The 20,428-nt window shown below is 43.6% G+C and overlaps 1 protein-coding gene across 1 annotated transcript in view; it reads left to right on the top strand.

Annotated features, from left to right (window-relative positions):
* The window catches only part of LOC105368689 (rho GTPase-activating protein 20-like), a 131,004-nt gene extending 113,843 nt beyond the window's left edge, over positions 1-17,161 (top strand). Inside the window, exons 2-9 of the mRNA XM_011507758.1 lie at positions 8,698-8,889; positions 11,490-11,645; positions 12,208-12,425; positions 13,146-13,272; positions 14,446-15,107; positions 15,386-15,684; positions 15,772-16,137; positions 16,351-17,161. Coding sequence (XP_011506060.1) covers positions 8,698-8,889; positions 11,490-11,645; positions 12,208-12,425; positions 13,146-13,272; positions 14,446-15,107; positions 15,386-15,684; positions 15,772-16,137; positions 16,351-17,087 — 2,757 coding nt within the window. The 3' untranslated portion in view covers positions 17,088-17,161. The remainder of the gene's footprint in view (positions 1-8,697; positions 8,890-11,489; positions 11,646-12,207; positions 12,426-13,145; positions 13,273-14,445; positions 15,108-15,385; positions 15,685-15,771; positions 16,138-16,350) is intronic.
* Positions 17,162-20,428: the final 3,267 nt, after the last annotated feature.

Below are 20,428 nucleotides of genomic sequence, written 5' to 3' on the forward strand. Positions count from 1 at the left end.
GAAGTAGAGAACTCGGTTATCGTAGTATCGACCCTCGAGAATCAATTTTCATCAAAAGTTATAACTGCTCGTCAGTCGAAAGATAGTAAACATTGGCCGGTGCAAGCGCTATGCGGTGCGATGAGCCGTGTAGAAAAGTGTGATTTCGGGTGTCCGAGCGATAAGGCAAACATTTTTTTCCCCCGTGGTTAAACTGGCCAGCAAGTACGTGATAACATAAGGCTCTTCTTCAAATTGATAATCGCGCGAGTAATGCACCCTGTCGTAAAATCCCAAGGCAGTTCCCGCATTTCGGATGAACTCGATTGCCTCTCGATTAAGCACCTTTAATGACCTGAACTTTGGCTTTGCCGCGATTGCAACGTGTCCAAGTACTTGCGCGATCGTAGCAACTTGATCCCAGATTTACATTATACATACGGGGAGTGTAATTCTCAGCAGCTACCACTAATCCAATGCCGTCGATGCACCCGCAATTCAAAACTCGCAGAGTACGTTACAGCCATGAAATCAATTGCATCTCCTGATTCGAGTACTTGGATGGGAGATCCTTCTCGCGTAGTCTAACGTCAGTATCGATGATAATATGTCAAATTTACTTGACACGCGACAGGTCATAAGAAGATCCCCTCTCCCCTTCTTAGGGAGCCCCCTAAGCAGCCAATATTGCCTGACTAACGTAATGAGCGATGCAGGGGATGAGAAGAAGTCGAGCGTTCACGCGTGCATGCTCATGCGGATCGGTCGTTTCGCGAGATGATCGCCGTATTTCGCGGTCCATATTAGCGACTCGGGAAGATATCGTTGCCCGCGGCGTCGTAACACAGGCTCCGGGGTTCGTAATTCTTTTTTCGGTCCCTCGCAAATAACACGACCGGCAGGAACATGCGATCGTTCTCGCTTTCTCCTCTCGATATGTATTCCGTGAAGTGCTCGCACACTTATTAAGCACGAGCGCATTCTGCGGCCGCTGCGATACATAAACGGATAAATGATCGGCTCGCCGAGGCTAATGACGAGCTTCCTTTCAATTACAATATTATATGCTCACGGCGAGATATTAGCAGTGGAATTCAATGATTTTCGATGCATCGGCGAACGGCGGTGCGCGGGGCTTCGGGAGCGCGTGGAGCGTCGCGAGGACGTAGAGGAGGGGACGGCGAGGAAGGGGAAGTCGGGCAAGCGAGGAATAGGTGGGCATTACCGTTAGCGTTTTATCAGAAACGGCAGCGCGCGAGCACCAACGGGATAAGCTTTAAATGCGCGCGCAGGGGGCATCGCGGCGAATAATAAAGGAGCGCGCGGAGGCTGATCGCGCCACGATATTCGGCCTACGTGATCCCCTTCCTCGTCGACCTTTCCCTCCGAGATACGGGGCCCGTAAAGTAACACGCGAGCGTATCTTGATGGGGCCCCTCGCGCCGAGCGAGTGACAAATTGCCAAGGCAGTGACGCAACCGAGGCACCTGTCGCCACGACCCTTGCGAAACGCTGCTAAGCCACGGCCTTTTCCCACCTCTTGCGCTTTCGGAATTTTCGAAAGTCCTGGCTGCACCATTAGAGGAGCGCATCCGCTTTTTTTGGCGATCGTGGTTCATTGTAATAGCGAGACCTCGGCGCTACTGGCCAAATGACAAAAGCGCCAATTTATCGATGTTAATTCGCTTCTTGGCGATCATCTCGATACAGGTGCACTTTGCTCTGTATATTGGTCTCGTGGGCCGATTGACGGCGAGTTGATTGATCGGCGTTGACATATCGATGTCCGAGGACGACGCATTGTTACGTAGCGCGTATTGTATCGAACCCGAAGGTAGGGAGACGTATGAGAGTGAAAAAATGTGAGCACAAGCAGTCCGTTCGCTCTGGGCAAGAGTATCCTGACTCTTCGAGTGCTACGCGGACTTTTACTTTCGGATCAAAGATGTTCTGGATGAAGTAATAGCAGTAGCATTGTTACGCGGCCTCATTTGTAAGAATTGAGATTGTTCGCTTTGATTGTGGGGACGTGGTGCAGGTGCTCGGCTATCGAACAATACAACGCGTTCAATTTCGTTATTATCACATGATAAAGTAAAGAAAAGTAAGGTAATGATGATTGCTTTAAGAAGACCTAAATGTTAGCCGAGTGCCTGAAATGAAATGCCAGAACGTTATAATATTGTTAAATGTTAGTTTTGTAGATATTAAGTAGGATCGAGTTTTACAACGAATAGTATTGTATAATAGAAAGAAAAGAAAAGAGAATGAAAACTATCGGCATTAAAAGTAACGAGATAAATATTCGAATTGGCTAATCTGAATCCATTAGATGTTATTGAATAACGCCAAGAGAACTGCCCCTGTAGACGTGTGGTATGACGTCAGTAATCACCGCTGTGAGGAAAATTTAATTCAGAGTCTCCATCCTCGATTTAACGCCAAGCACAAGAGAAGTTGAAAATTTTCACGACGAGAATGAGAAACTCGCGAGCGTATGCGCGCCTATGAAAAAAGAAGGGGAAAGAGGAGGTAAATGGTGCGTAGAAGGCTAAAGGTGTATGAGTCGCAATACTCTCAAGATTCCATTGGGAAGTGGAAAATTCAAGTCACGTGTAAATATAGCTTGGAGTGCCGCGATCTTGCGGTGCGGCGCGCTGGAAAATGCCGGTGATCGACGAGGCCGATAAGTAAACTCCGTTCCAATCGTCCTTTCACCGACGACGGGAGCCCGAACCAGCCGCAACGCAACAGTAAATATATCCTCTCTCCCTCCCTCTTTCCATATACATGCGCGCGCGCCCGTGCACGCACCAATGTACACACATCTATAAACGCGCGCTCGTGTTTGCGTATGTATTATATATGTATAAAATCAGTGAGCTATCTCATTCTCCATTCGTGTGTCGGCACTCCTCTCCTGAAGGTCTCGATCACACACAATATGAGAGTACTCCCGTCGCCACGTATACGTCTGTAGAATATATGCAAACGCGTGATCCCCTCTCGCGAGCGAGGTGAACACTAGTTAAATGCAGGATGTATCGTGCGCTATTATACCGCGCCAACGCCACCAGGACTCACCTTCGATTTCATCCATATCTCTCGATAATAGTGCTCAGCCTGGATTTCGGCTTCTCCTCGTCCATCTTTACGAAATAAATCTCCATCGTCGAGCGATAAGTTACGCCAGAATGCAGCCGATCCGCCATTCGCTACGCGAGGAGGAGGCAACCAGGACTGTGGCGAGCCATAAGAAATGAAAAAAGACAAGAGAACGAAGAGGAAAATGAATGAGCGTACCATCTCCAACGTGCGCGAGTTACTTCGGTAAATCGACTCGGGACTCGGGACTCGGGCGAGAATCTGCGTAAGCGCTGGAGCAAATTTCATTTAATATCTTAAATGCCGCTCACCCAAATTTCCGTTCGAGCAAAAATCTCGGCTCTTTGCGCCGCTCCTTCTCATCAGCCAGCAAATTCTAAATTACAGATTGTCAACGAGTCTAATTGAAAGCCAACGCATTCAATTAACGTAAATTATCATTTGATACGCGTTAACTGTGGATTCTTTTCTTACTTAACACGATGTGTGTACCCTACTGATATCAAATTCTCCATTTACGTAATACCCGAGGCGCTAGCTGAATTTTTAATAATTTATTCCCCCATACGGATAACTTTTAACCGAAAATCACTCGAGTGTACCAGAGTTTAATTCCACATGCCATTTCTTCTGTCATATATCAAATTAGCTTTTTTCGCTCATAGTGTCTAAGCGTATTTCGTGTTTACATGCTCTATCTCTCTTTAATATCTTGTTGCGTGTCCCTAGCATAGTCCATGGGCATATCTTCCTTACATTTTTCATTTTTCATACACACGCAAGACTCCTTTAATAAAGACACTCGGATTAAATTGAATTCATCCGTGTGAACGTGTGCCATTGTCTTAAAAATTTTCTTGTCTCTAGGTATATTATTAACATAGTCGCTGGATTCGGGCAGCGATTCCAGATAAAGGCAACAGCGATCGATTTCTAAGATATGCCAGTTTTGACCATTACAAATTCGAAAAAGATACTGGATATTCTCCTCCGCGTGTAAATCTCCAAAAGCAAAAAATGGCCACGAATGCCGCTCGAGCGCAAGGATTCGTCTCTCTTTTACCGCTCCAAGACCAACGTGTTCGTGTTTTTTTACATTCGAAAATTTATACGAAGCTTAAATTCTGCTTGTATACGGTATCTCCTTATCAAAGTATGCCCAATAATAATGTTTTTCTTTTTATAAAATCGCCAACATCTTAAGCTTTTTATCAATGCTGTCGATCCATCCTTCTCTCCGATGTGTACTAAAGATGACGTATAAGGAGAGAGATATGAGTCACGGGAGCAAGAAATAATGAAGTGGCTCAGGAGGCCCACCACATTCAATATCCCATGACTAATCGACACTCATCGTTAATTAGGGACGCGTATGCTTTGCTGGTCGTTATTGGAGTGAGTGCGATGAATAGAGAATGAAGCATCGATGCCGTATATGTATAATGGTCATATAATACGGCCCGCAAAAGGCTTTTACGCATATTTTGGAGAATTTTGATTTAGGGAGTCTCATAATGGGCATTAATAGCACCGCTGGCTAAGCTAAATCTTGGCGAAGCTTAGCGCGGAAAACGAGAAGCCGCGAGGCATTCCGGCGAATAAATTCTCGAGTGAGAGTGGACGCGCGCCTGCGCCACGGCAAGGGGCTTTTTATGGAAGTTTATAATTTTGGGGATCTACCTCTTGGCGATTTGGATGCTGCGCAGAACTCGGAGCGCCCGAAGGCATAAAATCCAGGCTTAAATACAGATTTATTCAAAAATTAGTACTTTTATACCCCGTCGCGCCACTCGAGCCCCGCCCAGCTGAATTATTAGGCTCTAAAGTGCCTTTAAGTTTCGTATTTACTGTATTACTATGCAACCGAATTTCGGCTTTTTCTCAGTGCAGTATTGGGGAGGGGATACGGCAGTCGTTAAAATACTAAAACCCTCGTCGAATTAAGGAAAGGGAAAAGATCCATCACCATCACCACCACCCCCCGCCCAATGTGTAAGGAAATCGGTGGTGTTGCATTTTTGACAATTGTAAAAACGAGAAAAATAAATCGTGCACTCTTTCGATTCGAAAATTCATTCTCGCGATGCTTGAGACGTGTAAGCAATGAATATCTGCATAATAAACCATGAAGTCGCGTGGCCACGCATCTAGATGAAGAGGTGGGAGGGCCGTCACAACGTCTCCGAAGCAATACCTAACGAGATGGCGAAATCATGCCTCTCTCTCTCTCTCTCTCTCTCTCTCTATCTATCTATCTATCTATCTATCTATCTATCTATCTATCTATCTATCTATCTCAATCTCCCTCGGACATAAAGGAAAGAGAAAATAGTGTCGTCACTTGACGAAAATGGGAAACGATCGTATAAGTCTGTTTCTGCGTTTGCGAAGAAACGCAGTAATGGTGTCGGGGGTGGGGAGGAAGGGGCGGAGGGAGAAGCCACGCGAGGTAATAATCGACGTAATGAGAATAAAGCCTCACGAGTAGACCCACTCGACAATTACGGTTTTTATTGATGTCTTATCGCGCGACGAGGATATAAAGTGTAAAAAGGAGTCGCGAGCATCGAAAGCAAAATCAGCTCCGACTAGTTCTACCTTCACTTCTGGAAGTTGTAAATTGCCCGGGTAATCATGCGGATGCTCGATGCATCGCGTGCGCATCCGAAGCCGATAAAATGTCGGGAAAACTCGGCCGAAAAGGCAAGTATCCCGATGGGGAACTGTGGGGGCTTGCCTTCGCGAAGCGTGGGTGCGTAACCGTAAATACAACTGGATGTTGTAATTGGGAAATACGGCCAGCACAGCACTCGATTTAATACGACTAGCTGTTGCAGCGCCCTCACCCCCTGCCGTTCCCTTTACTCTAATTAACATTAATAAAGCTGTAGCTACCGTTGCGAAGGAATGATCGTGGCGTTGATGTTTTTCCGCGCGCTCGAAGTCAGTTACGGAGCACTTGCGAAACAAACGATTCTCGGGTGCGTTGCGCTCGAAACAATGGTGGAAAAATTTCCTGCAAAATTCAATCAGGCTCGCAAAGTAAAAAAAAGCAATAAAATTTAATTAATGAGCTCTCGATACATTTTCCATACTGAAAGCGCTGACGATAATAGCCACGTTGATCGTGTGTCGATCGACAAGTTGATTGCTCACTTTAAGTGCAATAACGACCCACGATGCCGCGACTATATAGTTGGTAATTGAATATTGATACTGAACTCACCTATTAATAATAAGTACACATATACAATCATAGCATAATAAAATATATGAAATGAAAATTAACAAGAGCCTGTTATTATCATTTATTTTTCTAGGCTTTTTTCTACCCTCACTCTACCCGACCGCCACTACGTCGTCCCATGCCCCTCTATTCTTGTTATCTCAATTCGAATCCGTGCAAATTCACTGATTCGCTATTTACTTTATTACTCTTTACATTTACTCGGCTATAAGCACGTCAGTGCAAATGAGCAAAACTATAGTCGCATAACGAGACGCCTATATTTTGAAAAGTTCCTCTAATCGAATGATTGAGTTACCTATTAGTTTTACACATTTCAAAAAAAAATTACTCATTACTGTCTTTCGAAAGCTTTTTGTCAATCATGTCATTTAAAGCTAATCATTCGCTCGAGCATTTAAATGGTCGAAGGCTCCTAATAGTATATATATATATATATATATATATATATATATACATATACATTTCCGAGTAATTTATAATGATGAGAATTTTGAGTTTATAACTACGATTCGTCAATGAACAGTCGGCTAATTATTCTTGTAAACCCACACCTATGCATTGATGCATACGTGGTTCTGTATATATATATATATATACTTATGTCTAGGAGGCTTATAGGTTAAGATATACGATGAAGTCCTACCTGCTAAATATACTGGAAAAGTATAACGGTAAAATGGATTAATTTTACAACTCCGTTCGTGCGTCCTCTTCCAGTCGAAATCTCAAACGTATGCTGTCATAATCTTTTGATTGTAATCTCCAGTTGGTATAAAGCTAACGAATTTTTGTAATCCTTCGAGTTAAAAACCTGTCCCTCGATCGTTCTTTCCCCTCAAAATTTTCCCGCTGTTTATTCATAAAAACTTCAGTCCTATTTTCGAATTGGAATCTAAAATTGAAATGGAAACACAACACATTTCCATATCATTAAACCACTTATATGAAATGCAACATCATTATAATTATTAATTTAATTGAGAAAGACAAGATATCATTCCGGATCAGTCATGCAAGAATCGGCATTTAGTCGCACCTATAACAATATAGTACCAATTTCTTATTAAATTTAAATATTCTATATATAATATCTTTCAATCTCTCTCTCTCTCTCTCTCTCTCTCTCTCTCTCTCTTTCTCTCTTTCCCGCGAATATGGCACACGATATTACACATTCAAGCTATAAAATTTCTAATAAGCATAAATAATAGGCTTTAGTCTGATATGGGAACGAATTTTTACTTCAACGACTACAATAACATGTATAATGCGTTCTAGAATTGACAGAATTTTTTTTTTTTAATATAATTCAAAGCATGGAAATATTCTATATTTATAGGCTTATTTATTTTTCATCAAATCCATGAAAATTATGACGCTTCTATAATTAACTTGCATTCCTGTGGGCAAATACATACAGTTTTACTGTATATTGCATTACGAATTATGAACAAAATTATATTTTTATAACACATGATATATATGGTTATGTGTGTGCCCGTGCGCGCATTCGTGTATGTATGTATATAGTTTTTAAAACGATTTGTTGTAATCATTAACTAGATGACGCATGTAAGATCCAAGAATGATTGATAAATTGCATAAGATTTTCAGCTAAAAATAAAATATCAGTATCTTCATTATGAATAACAACGGAAATTGTATTGAGATTATTATAATACGATTAATGATATTAATTGAGAAAATAATATAATCAAGAAAATCGCTAATAAAGTTTGCTGCGCCCGTGAGCTTCTGTCAACAGGATCGAAGCCTCTTAGGTGCAAGAACACATATAAAGATAAATAACTTGTTGATTCTGATAGAATGTTGTGGTTTGGGGATCAGCTTACTGCGGACGAACGTCCGAGGTAACCGAAAATTGCATCGAAGTAGACTCGGAATTCACTAATTATTAATTCTCTACGTACGGGTCTTATGAATAAAATTCGTAAATTGCAAATAGCAACCATGGCCATCGGTATATCATGATCGGTATACAATGATCTCTCTTGGACTCTCTTAAATATATTACAATATAAATAAGCATTCAATGAAAATTTGCAATTACTCGGGTAGCGATTATCCTCGTGTCGTATATTATATGAACGAATGCATTAAGAAATAAAAGGGAAAAATTCGCCGTCTCTTTGACTTTGAATGATGAATTATGTATAATTGTGTCCGTGCGCGTGGTGTGTATGCGGTGTGTGTGCAGGCGCGGGTGTGTGTTGGAGATAAATATAATGTAAGATAAAACGCATATGGGAAACGAACGTGTGTTTGATAAAAGACTCGGTCCTGCCAGGGACTTTGATGCGCATTAATCGCATCCGTGTAATGAATTCAAATTTCGCTTTCAGGTTCAGAGGCTCGCTGAGTACGAGAGGTATCTGGGACAGGAAGCGAGGAATTTAGTGTCGGCGGAGAACGGAAATGGCGTCGGAAGCGGCGCGGTGCTCCAACGCGGGCAACTCGAGGGTGACCTCCACCGCATCCAGGAACTTTTCCCCAACGACAACCTGCGTCTCCACGAGCAAGACGTCCTCACCACGGTAATTGTGTGCCCTTAGAGGGCAGATTTTATTGCGCTAGTGCAGACGCGAGTCAACTCGAGCGAATCCCGGCAACGCCTCGACAGACCAACCTTCAACAAAAAGTGACAAAAGATATTAACGCCCTTTATGAGGCAGCAATCGGTACTGGTCCAGGACTTGGATTGACTCCTTGATTAATGATGATTGATGCTTATCGTCTCGGCTATTCTGATAATTCCGTTGAAGCTTATAAAACTAGTTGGCGATGCTAATTGTACGTTATACAAGCAATTTCGCTTTATTAAGTCGATGCTGTATAATAAAATTATCTCCTTACAACGAAATCAGCGGTCGCGGACATATTGCGCGCGCGTACTATGCACGCGCTCCCAACATCAATCATATCTCGTCGGAACATTTATAGCTTCGGCTACGGTTTTAGATAGATAATAACTTCGTGGAACCTCGTGGAAGTACGGTCGCGTTTATCAAAGGCACCAGCCGAGTGTCGTCAAGATTCGCAAACTCCGCGAACAATCGATCACCCTTGCACGCCTTCATCGCGATTTATACGAAGGCGGCCCTTGCTGCCCGTGCGCTGGCGGCAATTCTAAATGACTAAATCGTAAATAAAGTTGAATAAAGGCACGATAAGGTCGTAGCACGTCATTATGAAAGGATGTCTCTGAAATTACAGCTGACGAGCGAAGCAGAGTAAAGTAAAGTGAATCGCGAGTGCCCGAGAGGAGTGGAGCGGAGAAGAGCGGGGTCGAGGTGTCGGTTGCTCGCCAATCTACGCACATTGCGCTATTGTTCCAGGTACGAGGCACGCGATCGCGTTTTTGCAAGGAACGACGCGTCCTACGAGTCTATTGTCAAGAGCACGTATTACGACGAGTGGCCGGAAGGGTTGGAGGACGAACGGCCAAACGTACGCCGTGTCGTGCGAGGGTTGCGGTGCGGAATAGGGGGAATGGGGCCGCGATGGGGATGAAGCATGCGGTCGGAATACGCGCGAGCAAGGGGAGTGGGGATTGGTGAAGGGGACGGGAGGACTTCAGAAAACACGGTGAGAAGAGGTGAGAGAGAATAATGAGGGGAGGGTTGAGTAGGAGAGGAGCTGGGGTTGGAGGAAAAAATAGGAGAACCAGGGAAATAAGGAGCGAGGGGACGTAATGAAAGCCGGGGAGAGGAAAGCCATTCGAGAGTATGTATACTGGTCGTGTATCGGAATTGAAAATGAAGCTCCAAGCGGCGCGGAGAGCCCGATCGTATAATCCCATTCTCCGAAGGGACTAGACGGCCGTGAAAAAAAGGACTAACGAGTGAGGAGGGAAGAAATGAAAGAAAGAATGCGCGAAATAAATCAAGGCACAAAGAGAAAGAGCGAGGAGAGGCGATTGGGGGGAGTTGGTTGAGGGTAGAGGTAGGAGGTGGTGTGGAAGGATGAGAAGGGGTGAAGAGAATGAGCTGGGGGGGGGGGGGTAGTCGGGGAGGGGCGCGTCGAGAGTAGCGCGGAAGCTACTTGGGCTCGTGTCACTTCGTCGGCTCGTTATTGGTTGGCGGTGGTCGCGCGCGGATAATGACGACACGAGAAAGAAAGAGCCGGTGGGACCGGGACCTGGGGGAGGGGGGGAGATAGTGCGAGCCTGTCGCCGAGCACGCGCAGACGCGATGGCTATTTCTATAGATTTCGATCCCTAGCCGGCGATCGAACCTCTCCGTAGCTTATTCGCGTTGATTCGCGGTAAATCGCCAAGCGGCAGTGGCGGCAGCCTCGTAAATTCAGCCGAGAACGAGGAGCTTCGAGAACAAAAGCAATGCAAACATAAACTCGCGAGCATTTACATATATCGCAGGCGTAAGAATTTCATTTGTCTCCGGTAGCTGCGCTCCCTGTAACTTTTGATGAATTTCCAACTTTCCCTTTCGGCGATTCTCGCCTGTAGTGTACATGCATACGTGTGTGTGTACGCGTTCGTGCGTGCGTGCGTGCGTGCGTGCGTGCGTGCGTGCGTGCGCGCGTGCTCTTATACCCAAACAAAGAAGCATACACTATCATTGTGATCCACCCAACATGGCAGCCAACGGTCGTTCTAAAACGGCATTTCGATATGTGCTCCGCTTCCCTCTCTCGTTCCGCCTATGCTCGGACAATCCCTATTTTCTTCGACAAAAATCGCAGGCATCAGCGTCGTAGTTGAGAATTACGCATTGCCAGGTAATATAGCGTCCTTCCACGCAGGAAGCGCGCTTATTGTAACTGATCAGAGCCACGTAGCGTGAGCCATTTGTGTATGCGCGGCTAATCGGTCAGGCGTATAACGATTTTCCGCCTCGTAGAATCCTCGTAGCCGATGCCGCTTTCACCTAGCCACCTCGATCTTTCAAATATCCTCGCGTCGCTCTTTCATCATCGTCGTCGTCGTCGTCGTCATCGTCAACGAGGGGCTCTAGTGACCTACCCGCTGTACGCCAGGTGCAATGAGCCATTATAATGAATTAAACGATTATAATGAATAAAACACATTGGCATATAATATCTAGCAGTAGCGAGTGAAGAGATGTACGATCGAAGCTTACCTCGACGCTTCCCATTAATTGCATCCTTCTTCCAGAAGCCGAAGAATGTAGTCCGAAAAAGGAGCGGAACGAATTCCGGACGACTTCCGAGGGCGCTATCGCAAAAGTCCCTCAGCGTTGCCAATAATTTGTCGCTTCCAAAATCGCCAGCCCGGATCTTCCTGCTCGAGACACCCGTTCAATTCACAACGGTAAGTGCAAGTTTGGATATGAACGCATAGTTAATTTTTAGAATGTTTCATCGAGACATTATTGCCACGAACAAGTGACATAAATTTAACAAGACTCGCCCTAAATCTTACCCGCCTTTTACGTAACGAGCACGTCTTGGCAGCGGCTTATTTTAGCATAAGCACAATATTAACAATAGCCAGTCGCCAACAAAATGATTGTTACAGTTTTCGCGTGTTATTGAGTCTCGAGTGTGACACTTATTCCCAAACGATGAGTAATTGCTTATCATTGTGAATAGTTTCGATCATATATATCCGGTCACCTGCCGTGTAAACTTAAAGGCCAACTTAAAGGGTAATGAAGCATTAAATATGTTGAGAGTTTTGTGAAAGATGAGGCCGGGACTCGGACGGGGGGTGGGAGGGACAAGGAAGGAGCGATATTCAACGTGGCACGTGAGGACGAGACCCGGATAATAAATGTGCAGGGATTTGAAAGGATTCCCGGAAGGCGGTGGATTATATAAAGGGTAGGGAGCTCGCGAGGGCATCTCTCACACATTCTCCTGTACGTTTTCAGGGAATGCAGTCCCAAGAGAGACACCTCTTCCTCTTCTCTGATCTGCTGCTGATCGCGAAGGCGCGCAGCGGCGGTACCTTCAAGCTGAAGCAATCCGTCAGGATGAGCGAGCTCTGGCTGACGGCTAACCACATCGAGGACGTCGCCGAGACGAACAAGTCGCAGGAAACGAGCTTCGTCCTCGGCTGGCCGACGACGAACGTCGTCGCTACCTTCATGTAAGTTTTATATAAGCAAGGGCAACGCGCATAGCTAGCTCGCTTCGAATTTTCCCGATACACACACACACACACACACACACACACACACACACACATATATATATATATATATATATATATATATATACATACATACATACATACATACACACATACACACGCACAGACGCACAAAACAATATATATACATATATTCTGAATCAGCTAATGAGGATGAAGCAGCAATGGGAAGAGCCGCGAGACATCCCCGGAAGTCTGCAAGCTTTTCCTGGTAATCGACGACAATTTACGGCCCAGTCGAATGGTCGTTCTGTCATTATATTGTACCTTATAGTAAATCTGACCTTTTCTACTCTTCTTTTTATTAAGTATTGATAAAATTTCGCGAAGAGAAGGGGGGGGGGGTCGAATGAAATGTTGGTTGGTCGATTATACGATCAGGGCCCAATATGCATTGTATAGTTCATTTAGTCAAGAGAAAAGGTGTCCGTGGATATTAAAAGTCCATAACACTAATAATAAATAATAATAATTCTATCCGAACAACAACGTACTCGACCCTCTGCGAGTTCTATTTGCACTGCTGTACCAATTTCTGACTTATGTAACATCAAAGCTGCGACAAAATTAAAATATCCGAAATGAATTGGCTGCTGTAGGGAACAAGTAAGTAGCGTTGGTTGCTAAAGCTTCTAAGAATCGACTCGTTGCTTACAGGACCGCAGCCGCAAGAGATCTCTGGTGGGGTCGACTCAGTGAGCTCGTAAGGGAGGAGAGTCTGAAGGAGCCACCCGAGACGAATATTCAAGTCGTGTATCACGACAACGAGACCAACACGGAATATGTAAGTGCAGCCTCGTCCTCCTCCTATTTCTCGTTTTTATTCGAATTCTTATTGGCCGCTCCGTTGCCACGTTCTTATGTAGGCTATAATAGCCAGTCATGGCTTTGTCATGATCTAGATTTCCATATTGCATTCTCTTTAACTCCTCGCATGAAAATTTCTCAATTGAAACGTTCGAGCGTGGAGCTATTGTACGAGGTCGAAAAAATTATAATCCCTCCGCTATCAAGGATATCGAGGATATTTTTCATTCTAACCTCACGTCAATGATACGATGCGATCGAACGAGTACGGTAACGCATAATGCACAGATGATCTAAACTTCAGATTACAAATGCGCCGACGAATAACGTCGCGAAGATGGGAGGGGGGCTTGCTTTTGTCAATCTGATATTTGAATGTTTTCCAAAAGGTCAATGACAATGATACCGAGAAAATTACCATCTAATTACTTATGCGATATGATTTCTCGCGTCAGTGCAAGCATTAACGCTCGTGTTATCAAAATAAAATAATTCGTGTGGCAGAGTAAGATAGAAGAAACTCCACGAAAAGTAAACTTAGATTATAATATAATATTATCTATACGTAGAGAGACAGATAGAGAGATAGAGAGAAAGAGAGAGAGAGAGAGAGAGAGAGAGAGAGAAGAGAGACAAAGAGTATATAGGCAAGATAAAGTAGGAATAAAAACACGTTAAGGTACCAAATAAAGAGTCTCCACCTCTGCTACGGTAGGGCAAGAGTTTTATGTGTCAAAACAAGCATGATACTCGAATGATACCCGTTCGTCGGTACTCGGCATTTGCATCATCAAACAGCCTTGAATAGCCTACGCCCATCGTCAAATGGACTGTCAGATGACCACATGTACGCGTGTATGTATGTTATCATAGTCCATCAAGACGCTCGCTTCCCGAGCTTCTCTACTCGTAAATTCTAAATCAAATGCACGAGTATTAGGAATATTTCGTAACGGTGATTATGAAATAACAGATGATTGGAGGAGTAGCTCCGATCCCGAGATCTACTGATCTTACGATATGAAGACCGGGACCCCCCCCCCACACCTCCCTAAAATAACGCACGACTTCCATATAATTAATCTCGAGCCGGTACTGCATTCCACCAGGCGAGAGACACGAGGAGTAAAATTATTGATTGCCCGCACAGTGTAAGAAGATATCCGTGAGCTCGGAAATGACAGCGGCAGCCTGCGTGAATTTGGCAACGAGGCTGCTCGACCTCCAAGGGCCGTTTCAATTATGGGCGAGGACGTCTTCGGAGGAAGCGCCCTATCCCCTCATCGGCCACGAGAGACCCTTCGCTGTCAAGCTCTCGAACCTCCGGCACAAGCTCTCTCTCGAAGAAGGCTTTGACCTCGAACACTGCAACAAGAGCGGCCACGACACCTGCCACTTTATCTTGAGGCCGATCCTCAAATCGCCCGCGAAGAAGAACAAATCCAAGATCACGGGCCTGTTGCGAAGGTCCCTCTCCCTCAACCCAAGCATCTTCGGAGTGAATTTGTCAAGGCTCGACGAGAACGGCCTACCCAAGCCGGTACTCGTCATGTTGCAGCAGCTCTTTGCCAAGGGTCCCTTCACTCAGGGAATCTTCCGCAAGTCGGCCAACGTGAGGATCGTGCGGGAGTTGAGGGACCAAATAGAATCAACGGGCGACCCCAGCTGCCTCGAGGACGCTCCCATCATCGCGGTGGCCGCTCTGCTCAAGGACTTCCTGAGGTCCCTGCCCGATCCACTGCTGACCTCCCATCTTTTTCCACTCTGGATGGCCAGTCTCGATTCCGCCGATCCCATACAAACGATCAAAAGGTAACTATGAAATTGAAAGGCAATGCGAAGCCGATGTCAGTCGATATTGACAACGTAACACCTCAATAGCTTCCCCCATCTTCCCGACACATCTTCCCACCTCTACCTGTCTTTCACCTCCCCTATCTCATCAACCCAACACCCGTTCAGCCCCACTCCAATCATCATCAATTTCCACTCAAATTTGGCTAATAAGCATCTAGCTCGCTCGTCGTGAAATTAGCCATAATCGCCGAGCTATGGCCTACCTTGACACGAATATTCCTATCGCGTTTCAGCATTCTCGATCGACTGCCAAAGGCCAATTACACATTGCTGTCACACTTGGTCTGCGTGCTCCATCACATAGCCAGGAGATCGAAACATAATCTCATGTGCGCGAGCAACCTCGGCGTCTGCTGCGGCCCCAGTCTGCTCTGGTCACAGAACCCCTCCGTCAATCAAAGTCGAGCCATCCCCGCACTCACGGAGATGCTCATTCGACACTGCGAGGCGCTATTCGGCGAAGGGATCGTGCAGCTCTTTGGCGAGGAGCGTAGCGACAGCGGTGCCGAGGAAAGCACCGATAGTCTACACTGTGAGTCACCCATTCGATTTACCAATTCCCTTGGCAAGTCAGCCCCTACCTGGGGGACACTAAACGAGTCCTCGCCTATTGCTGTAGCAGGTGGACTCTCTTTGGACAGCCTGGACCTTACCGAGCCACCGCGCAAAGATCACATGTCATTGTCGAGAGACTCCGGGCTCACGCTCTCGGATTGTCAGCTTTTTATACCGGAATCGCCAGTTGGCTCCGAGGACTCGGCCGTCAATGCCTCGACCTCGAGCTTCGACAAGTCCATAGCGAAGGACGAGAAGCCCGGCAACGCCAAGGCCTACATTCGGCCCTACAACCATCATTGGGAGGAGAGATATGCCGCGGGTGGCGGGCACGTGCAAAACGGAATCGATCACGTTTATCCGAATCCGAATTTCCAAAGACAGGACTGGCTGAGGGCGCAGCTCAAGCGAACGCCGCGCACGAAGCTGGATGAACACGAGCAGCATCAACATCATCATCAGCATCAGCAGCAGCAACAGCAACAGCAGCAACAGCAGCAGCAACAGCAACAACAACAGCAACAACAGCAACAACAGCAACAGCAGCAGCATCAAAAGCAACAGCAACAGCAACAGCAGCATCAACAGCAGCAGCAGCAACAGCAATTACAGCAGCAGCAACAGCAACAGCAACAGCAGCAGCAGCAACAGCGGAAGCAGGAGCGTTTCGATGATAAGGACATGTACGGTCGCGAGTACAGGCGACAAGAGGGTGCAAAGGAGAGCACCGAGGGCCGCAAAGAGGTGTACAGGCCGACTCAGCAGGACCCGCGGCTACTTGAGGCCACGGAAGCCAATCCCGGTGATGCTCCCTTATCCAGTGGCGAGCGCTACGAGTTGAAGAAGGAGCGCTTCGGCGAGTTCAAAAAGGTCAAGTCGGAACTGTACGTGAATCGCGAGTCGCCGATCTCGCAGAGCGGCAGCTACCATTCGGGCACGGACTGCCACGAGTTCAAGAAAGTGCGGAGCGAACTGTACATAAATAAGGAGAACCGGAACGGGGCCTTCGAGTTCGAGAAGCCCGAGGGCGGTATCTATGGGAATCGCGACGCCGTCGCCGACATTTACGGCTCCCTTGGAAACCGAGACAGGAGCGACATCTACCAATTCAAGCAGGCCGAGACAATCGACGTGTACGACGAGGAGGACGAGGGCTCGCACGAAGGAACGTGGCCGGACACGCCGCCGCCTCTGCCGCCGCGGCTCAGGCACTTGCCGCCCGTGCACATGAACCTAGAGGACAGGCACAAGGTCGCGGGTAGGTCAAGATCGTTGCCGCCACCGCCGCCTTACCGGCCGCCACCGCAACCTCGTGCGCCCATCGCCTCGAGGCATTTGGGCTACGCGAGATCTGTCGTTGACGACGAGAGCTACGTTTGATTGAGAGCGAATACCAGCGACGCGTCGAACGAGAGAGACAGGGATAGAGAGAGAGAGAGAGAGAGAGAGAGAGAGAGAGAAAGTGAGAGTGAAAGAGATGTAGGCAGAGAGTAGCTCTCGTTTGATGGCGAAAGAAACTGCTCACGAGTCGGGAGATAAGAGAGAGACAGAGACTAAAAGTATACAATGCCAAGTATATGGAGTCTGCTTATCTGTAACTGACCTATACCTAGTCGAAAACGCAAGCTCGGGGCAAAAGAGGCATTAGAGGACGACGATAATCAGGATCAACTATTGGAGACGAATCTTATTTTTCCGACCGAGAAATCTCGTCCTCGTTGAGTGGGCGGCCTAAATACACATTAGCCCGATTTTACGAGGAAATTGGGCTAATCTGGCGAGCGTATTATATAAAAATGATTTAGTGAGAGACACGATCATTTGTTGTTGTAAAAATCAAGGCAGCATTAATTGTACTTGATGTTATTTGTTATATAGTGATTCAGGGTGCTTCCATAGCATTAGACGAGAACGGTTTACCCCCTTTTATAAAATTGACATTTAAAGATCACGAGATAATATAATTAAAGTATACAGACTGACAAGACTCGGAATGAGACGAAGTTTATCGTAATTACTTTATTTTACTCCACGTTACGTTTACAATACACTACATTTACAATACATTACATTTACAATACGTTGCATTATAATACATTACATAACATTACATAATATTACATTACATTGCATTACATTACATTACATTAAATTACATTACATTACATTACTTTACTTTACTCTACTTTACTTTACTTTACTTTACGTAACGATAACAATATAGAGCTATAAAATCGTGTATATTATAAGATTGAGCATCATGCGATACGTATATGAAGATAAAATTGTCATTATTATTGACAAACATGTTTTTACTTCAAGAATTTAATTGTCATGGAAAATGTTTATAATGAAGTTTCGAAGCGCAAGATCATGTGGTGGCAATACCAACGACTTTATAAATTTGCCAGCATGAACTATTTAGTAATACAAACTATACATTAGTTAATAAATACATAGATTTGTGAATTTAAAAAAAAAAAAAATTCATGATGATTTTCTCGATCTTATATAGCTGATATTTTTTAGTTTTAAGTCTATTAAAGCGTATGTTACTATAAAATCCTATGAATGCAAGTTTAAGCCAGATAGATTAACTTATAGTGAGTAAGATATACAAGTAAATAATGTTTAATTTTTCAAATTCTTGTAAATATTATCTTTTATATCGTTGAAGTTTGTAAACTCATACACATCGTTATACAGCGCAAATAAATAAATAAATAAATATATATATATATATATATATATATATATATATACTTATCTAAATTATATGACATTAATATCAAAATATAAATATATTTCGTATTTTATATATGATCATCTTTGAACATTATTATTTATTATGGCGTGAGCAATCCTTCAATACATACAACCATATTATTTTCCAATAATTTTGATTTTTAACCAATACTATAAGAATTTTTACATCGCAATGCATATTTGGAAATGCAACGCAGTGGACACTAATCCATATTAGAATTAATTTATAATTACGGTGCGCGCGTTTGTGTGCGTGTGTGCGCGCATCGGGCCGTGTGCCTGCACATATATATGCATATAATAATTTTGGTGTGAAATTAAAATAATTTAGAATATTGCCTATTTGATTAATATGAATTTAGCCAAAAATTCTGACATCTCGATTCATTATATTCGTGATATTTACAAGACATGGATTGGCAAGTGATATATGAAAAGGTTATACAATATTCATTTTTCATACTGTTTCATATTTCAATAAAAATGATGTTCTATTCCGAAGATCTGACCAGTATCCAGTTAGATAAGCCATCATTGAGAAATTTAAAGGTATCATTTAATCGTCATTTAACGTTTAATCATGATATTTTATTTTATTAATTTAACCAAAGAGTTAGGTTAAAAATTGCACTGAATTAAAGTTATCGTAATATTTTCTGTAGTCGGAAGAAGAATTCAAAAGGCATACGATAGATAACAACTTTGAGGGAGTTCCCGTAGAAAGAGAATTGCACATTTTTATGTAAGTGTAGTGAATAATTATGAATCGATATCCACATACATGCCTTTCTGTAATCTCCGAATCTTTTGAAAACTGGAAGAATTAATATTTATTCAACCTCGTTTGCAATTGAAATTATTAGTAAATGTTTATGTTTGTTTGTTATTATTATTTTTTTTTTATATATTATTATTATTTGTTTTTTTATATATTATTATTATTTGTTTTTTTATAATTAACAAACCTCGTGTATGAATTCAAAGCTTACATTTTATCTTGAATCGTTACGTTTTATTTCGATGTAATTCTTAAACTCTACAGCCATTAAATTCCAATTATTTATGCCACAATTGTTTTTTAAATTATTAAATAGTTTGAGGAAAATTACCCTTTGCAAAATGATAATGCAGTTTCTCGTGTAATATACTTAGTCTATTAAAAATTGTTTTCCCTAGAAAATCTGTGAATCTGTGAATTCTTTCCAAGTCCATTCCATCCAATACTTTAATACAAAATTGTCAAATGATTCTTGATTGAGCCATATTTGATTGGAACTAACATTGAATCTACGTACACTCATAATGTAAAAAATTATTCGTGTAATTTCGATATCGTGCACTAACAGATTATTATATAAAAGATACTTTAATTGACATACTTTTAAAAATTGCTAAATATTATTATAAAATCTTGTTGGATTAGACTTGACTAAAAGTGAAAAATCTCACATATTCACGAATTCTTCATATATTTAAAATACACACCTATTACATCACTGCATGCATGCGCGTATGTTTAAACTTTTTTCCATTTCTTCCTGCTTTGTATATATATATGGAGAGAGAGAGAGAGAGAGAGAGAGAGAGAGAGAGAGAGAGAGGGAGGGAGAGAATGAATGAAGAAAAATAATAGGAGTCGCAAAAACGTAAAAGTAAGACATTCGATAAGTTTTAACGAGTGAAAAGCGAATATAAGATCAATTGTTTGAATGAGGCGTAGTGAAAAAATAATGAGTTGCTCTAGTATGTGGGTGTGTGGGTGTGTTTAGTTAGACAATATTAAAAACACTGGTATGTATTAATTGATAATTCGATCGCCTATTCACGAAACACGAAACCGCAATTCCTACCTTGCTCAGCAATTGTCAGGATATCGCGCGAGTTATTATTTGAAAAAGGCTGGCAAGAAAGAGAGTTTATTTAAAGGCACCCGATGGTAGGCCAAATGAACTCCG

The sequence above is a fragment of the Ceratosolen solmsi genome, unplaced genomic scaffold, assembly GCF_000503995.2.
Source record: "Ceratosolen solmsi marchali unplaced genomic scaffold, CerSol_1.0 scaffold1, whole genome shotgun sequence".
NCBI classification, from domain to species: Eukaryota; Metazoa; Arthropoda; class Insecta; order Hymenoptera; family Agaonidae; genus Ceratosolen; species Ceratosolen solmsi.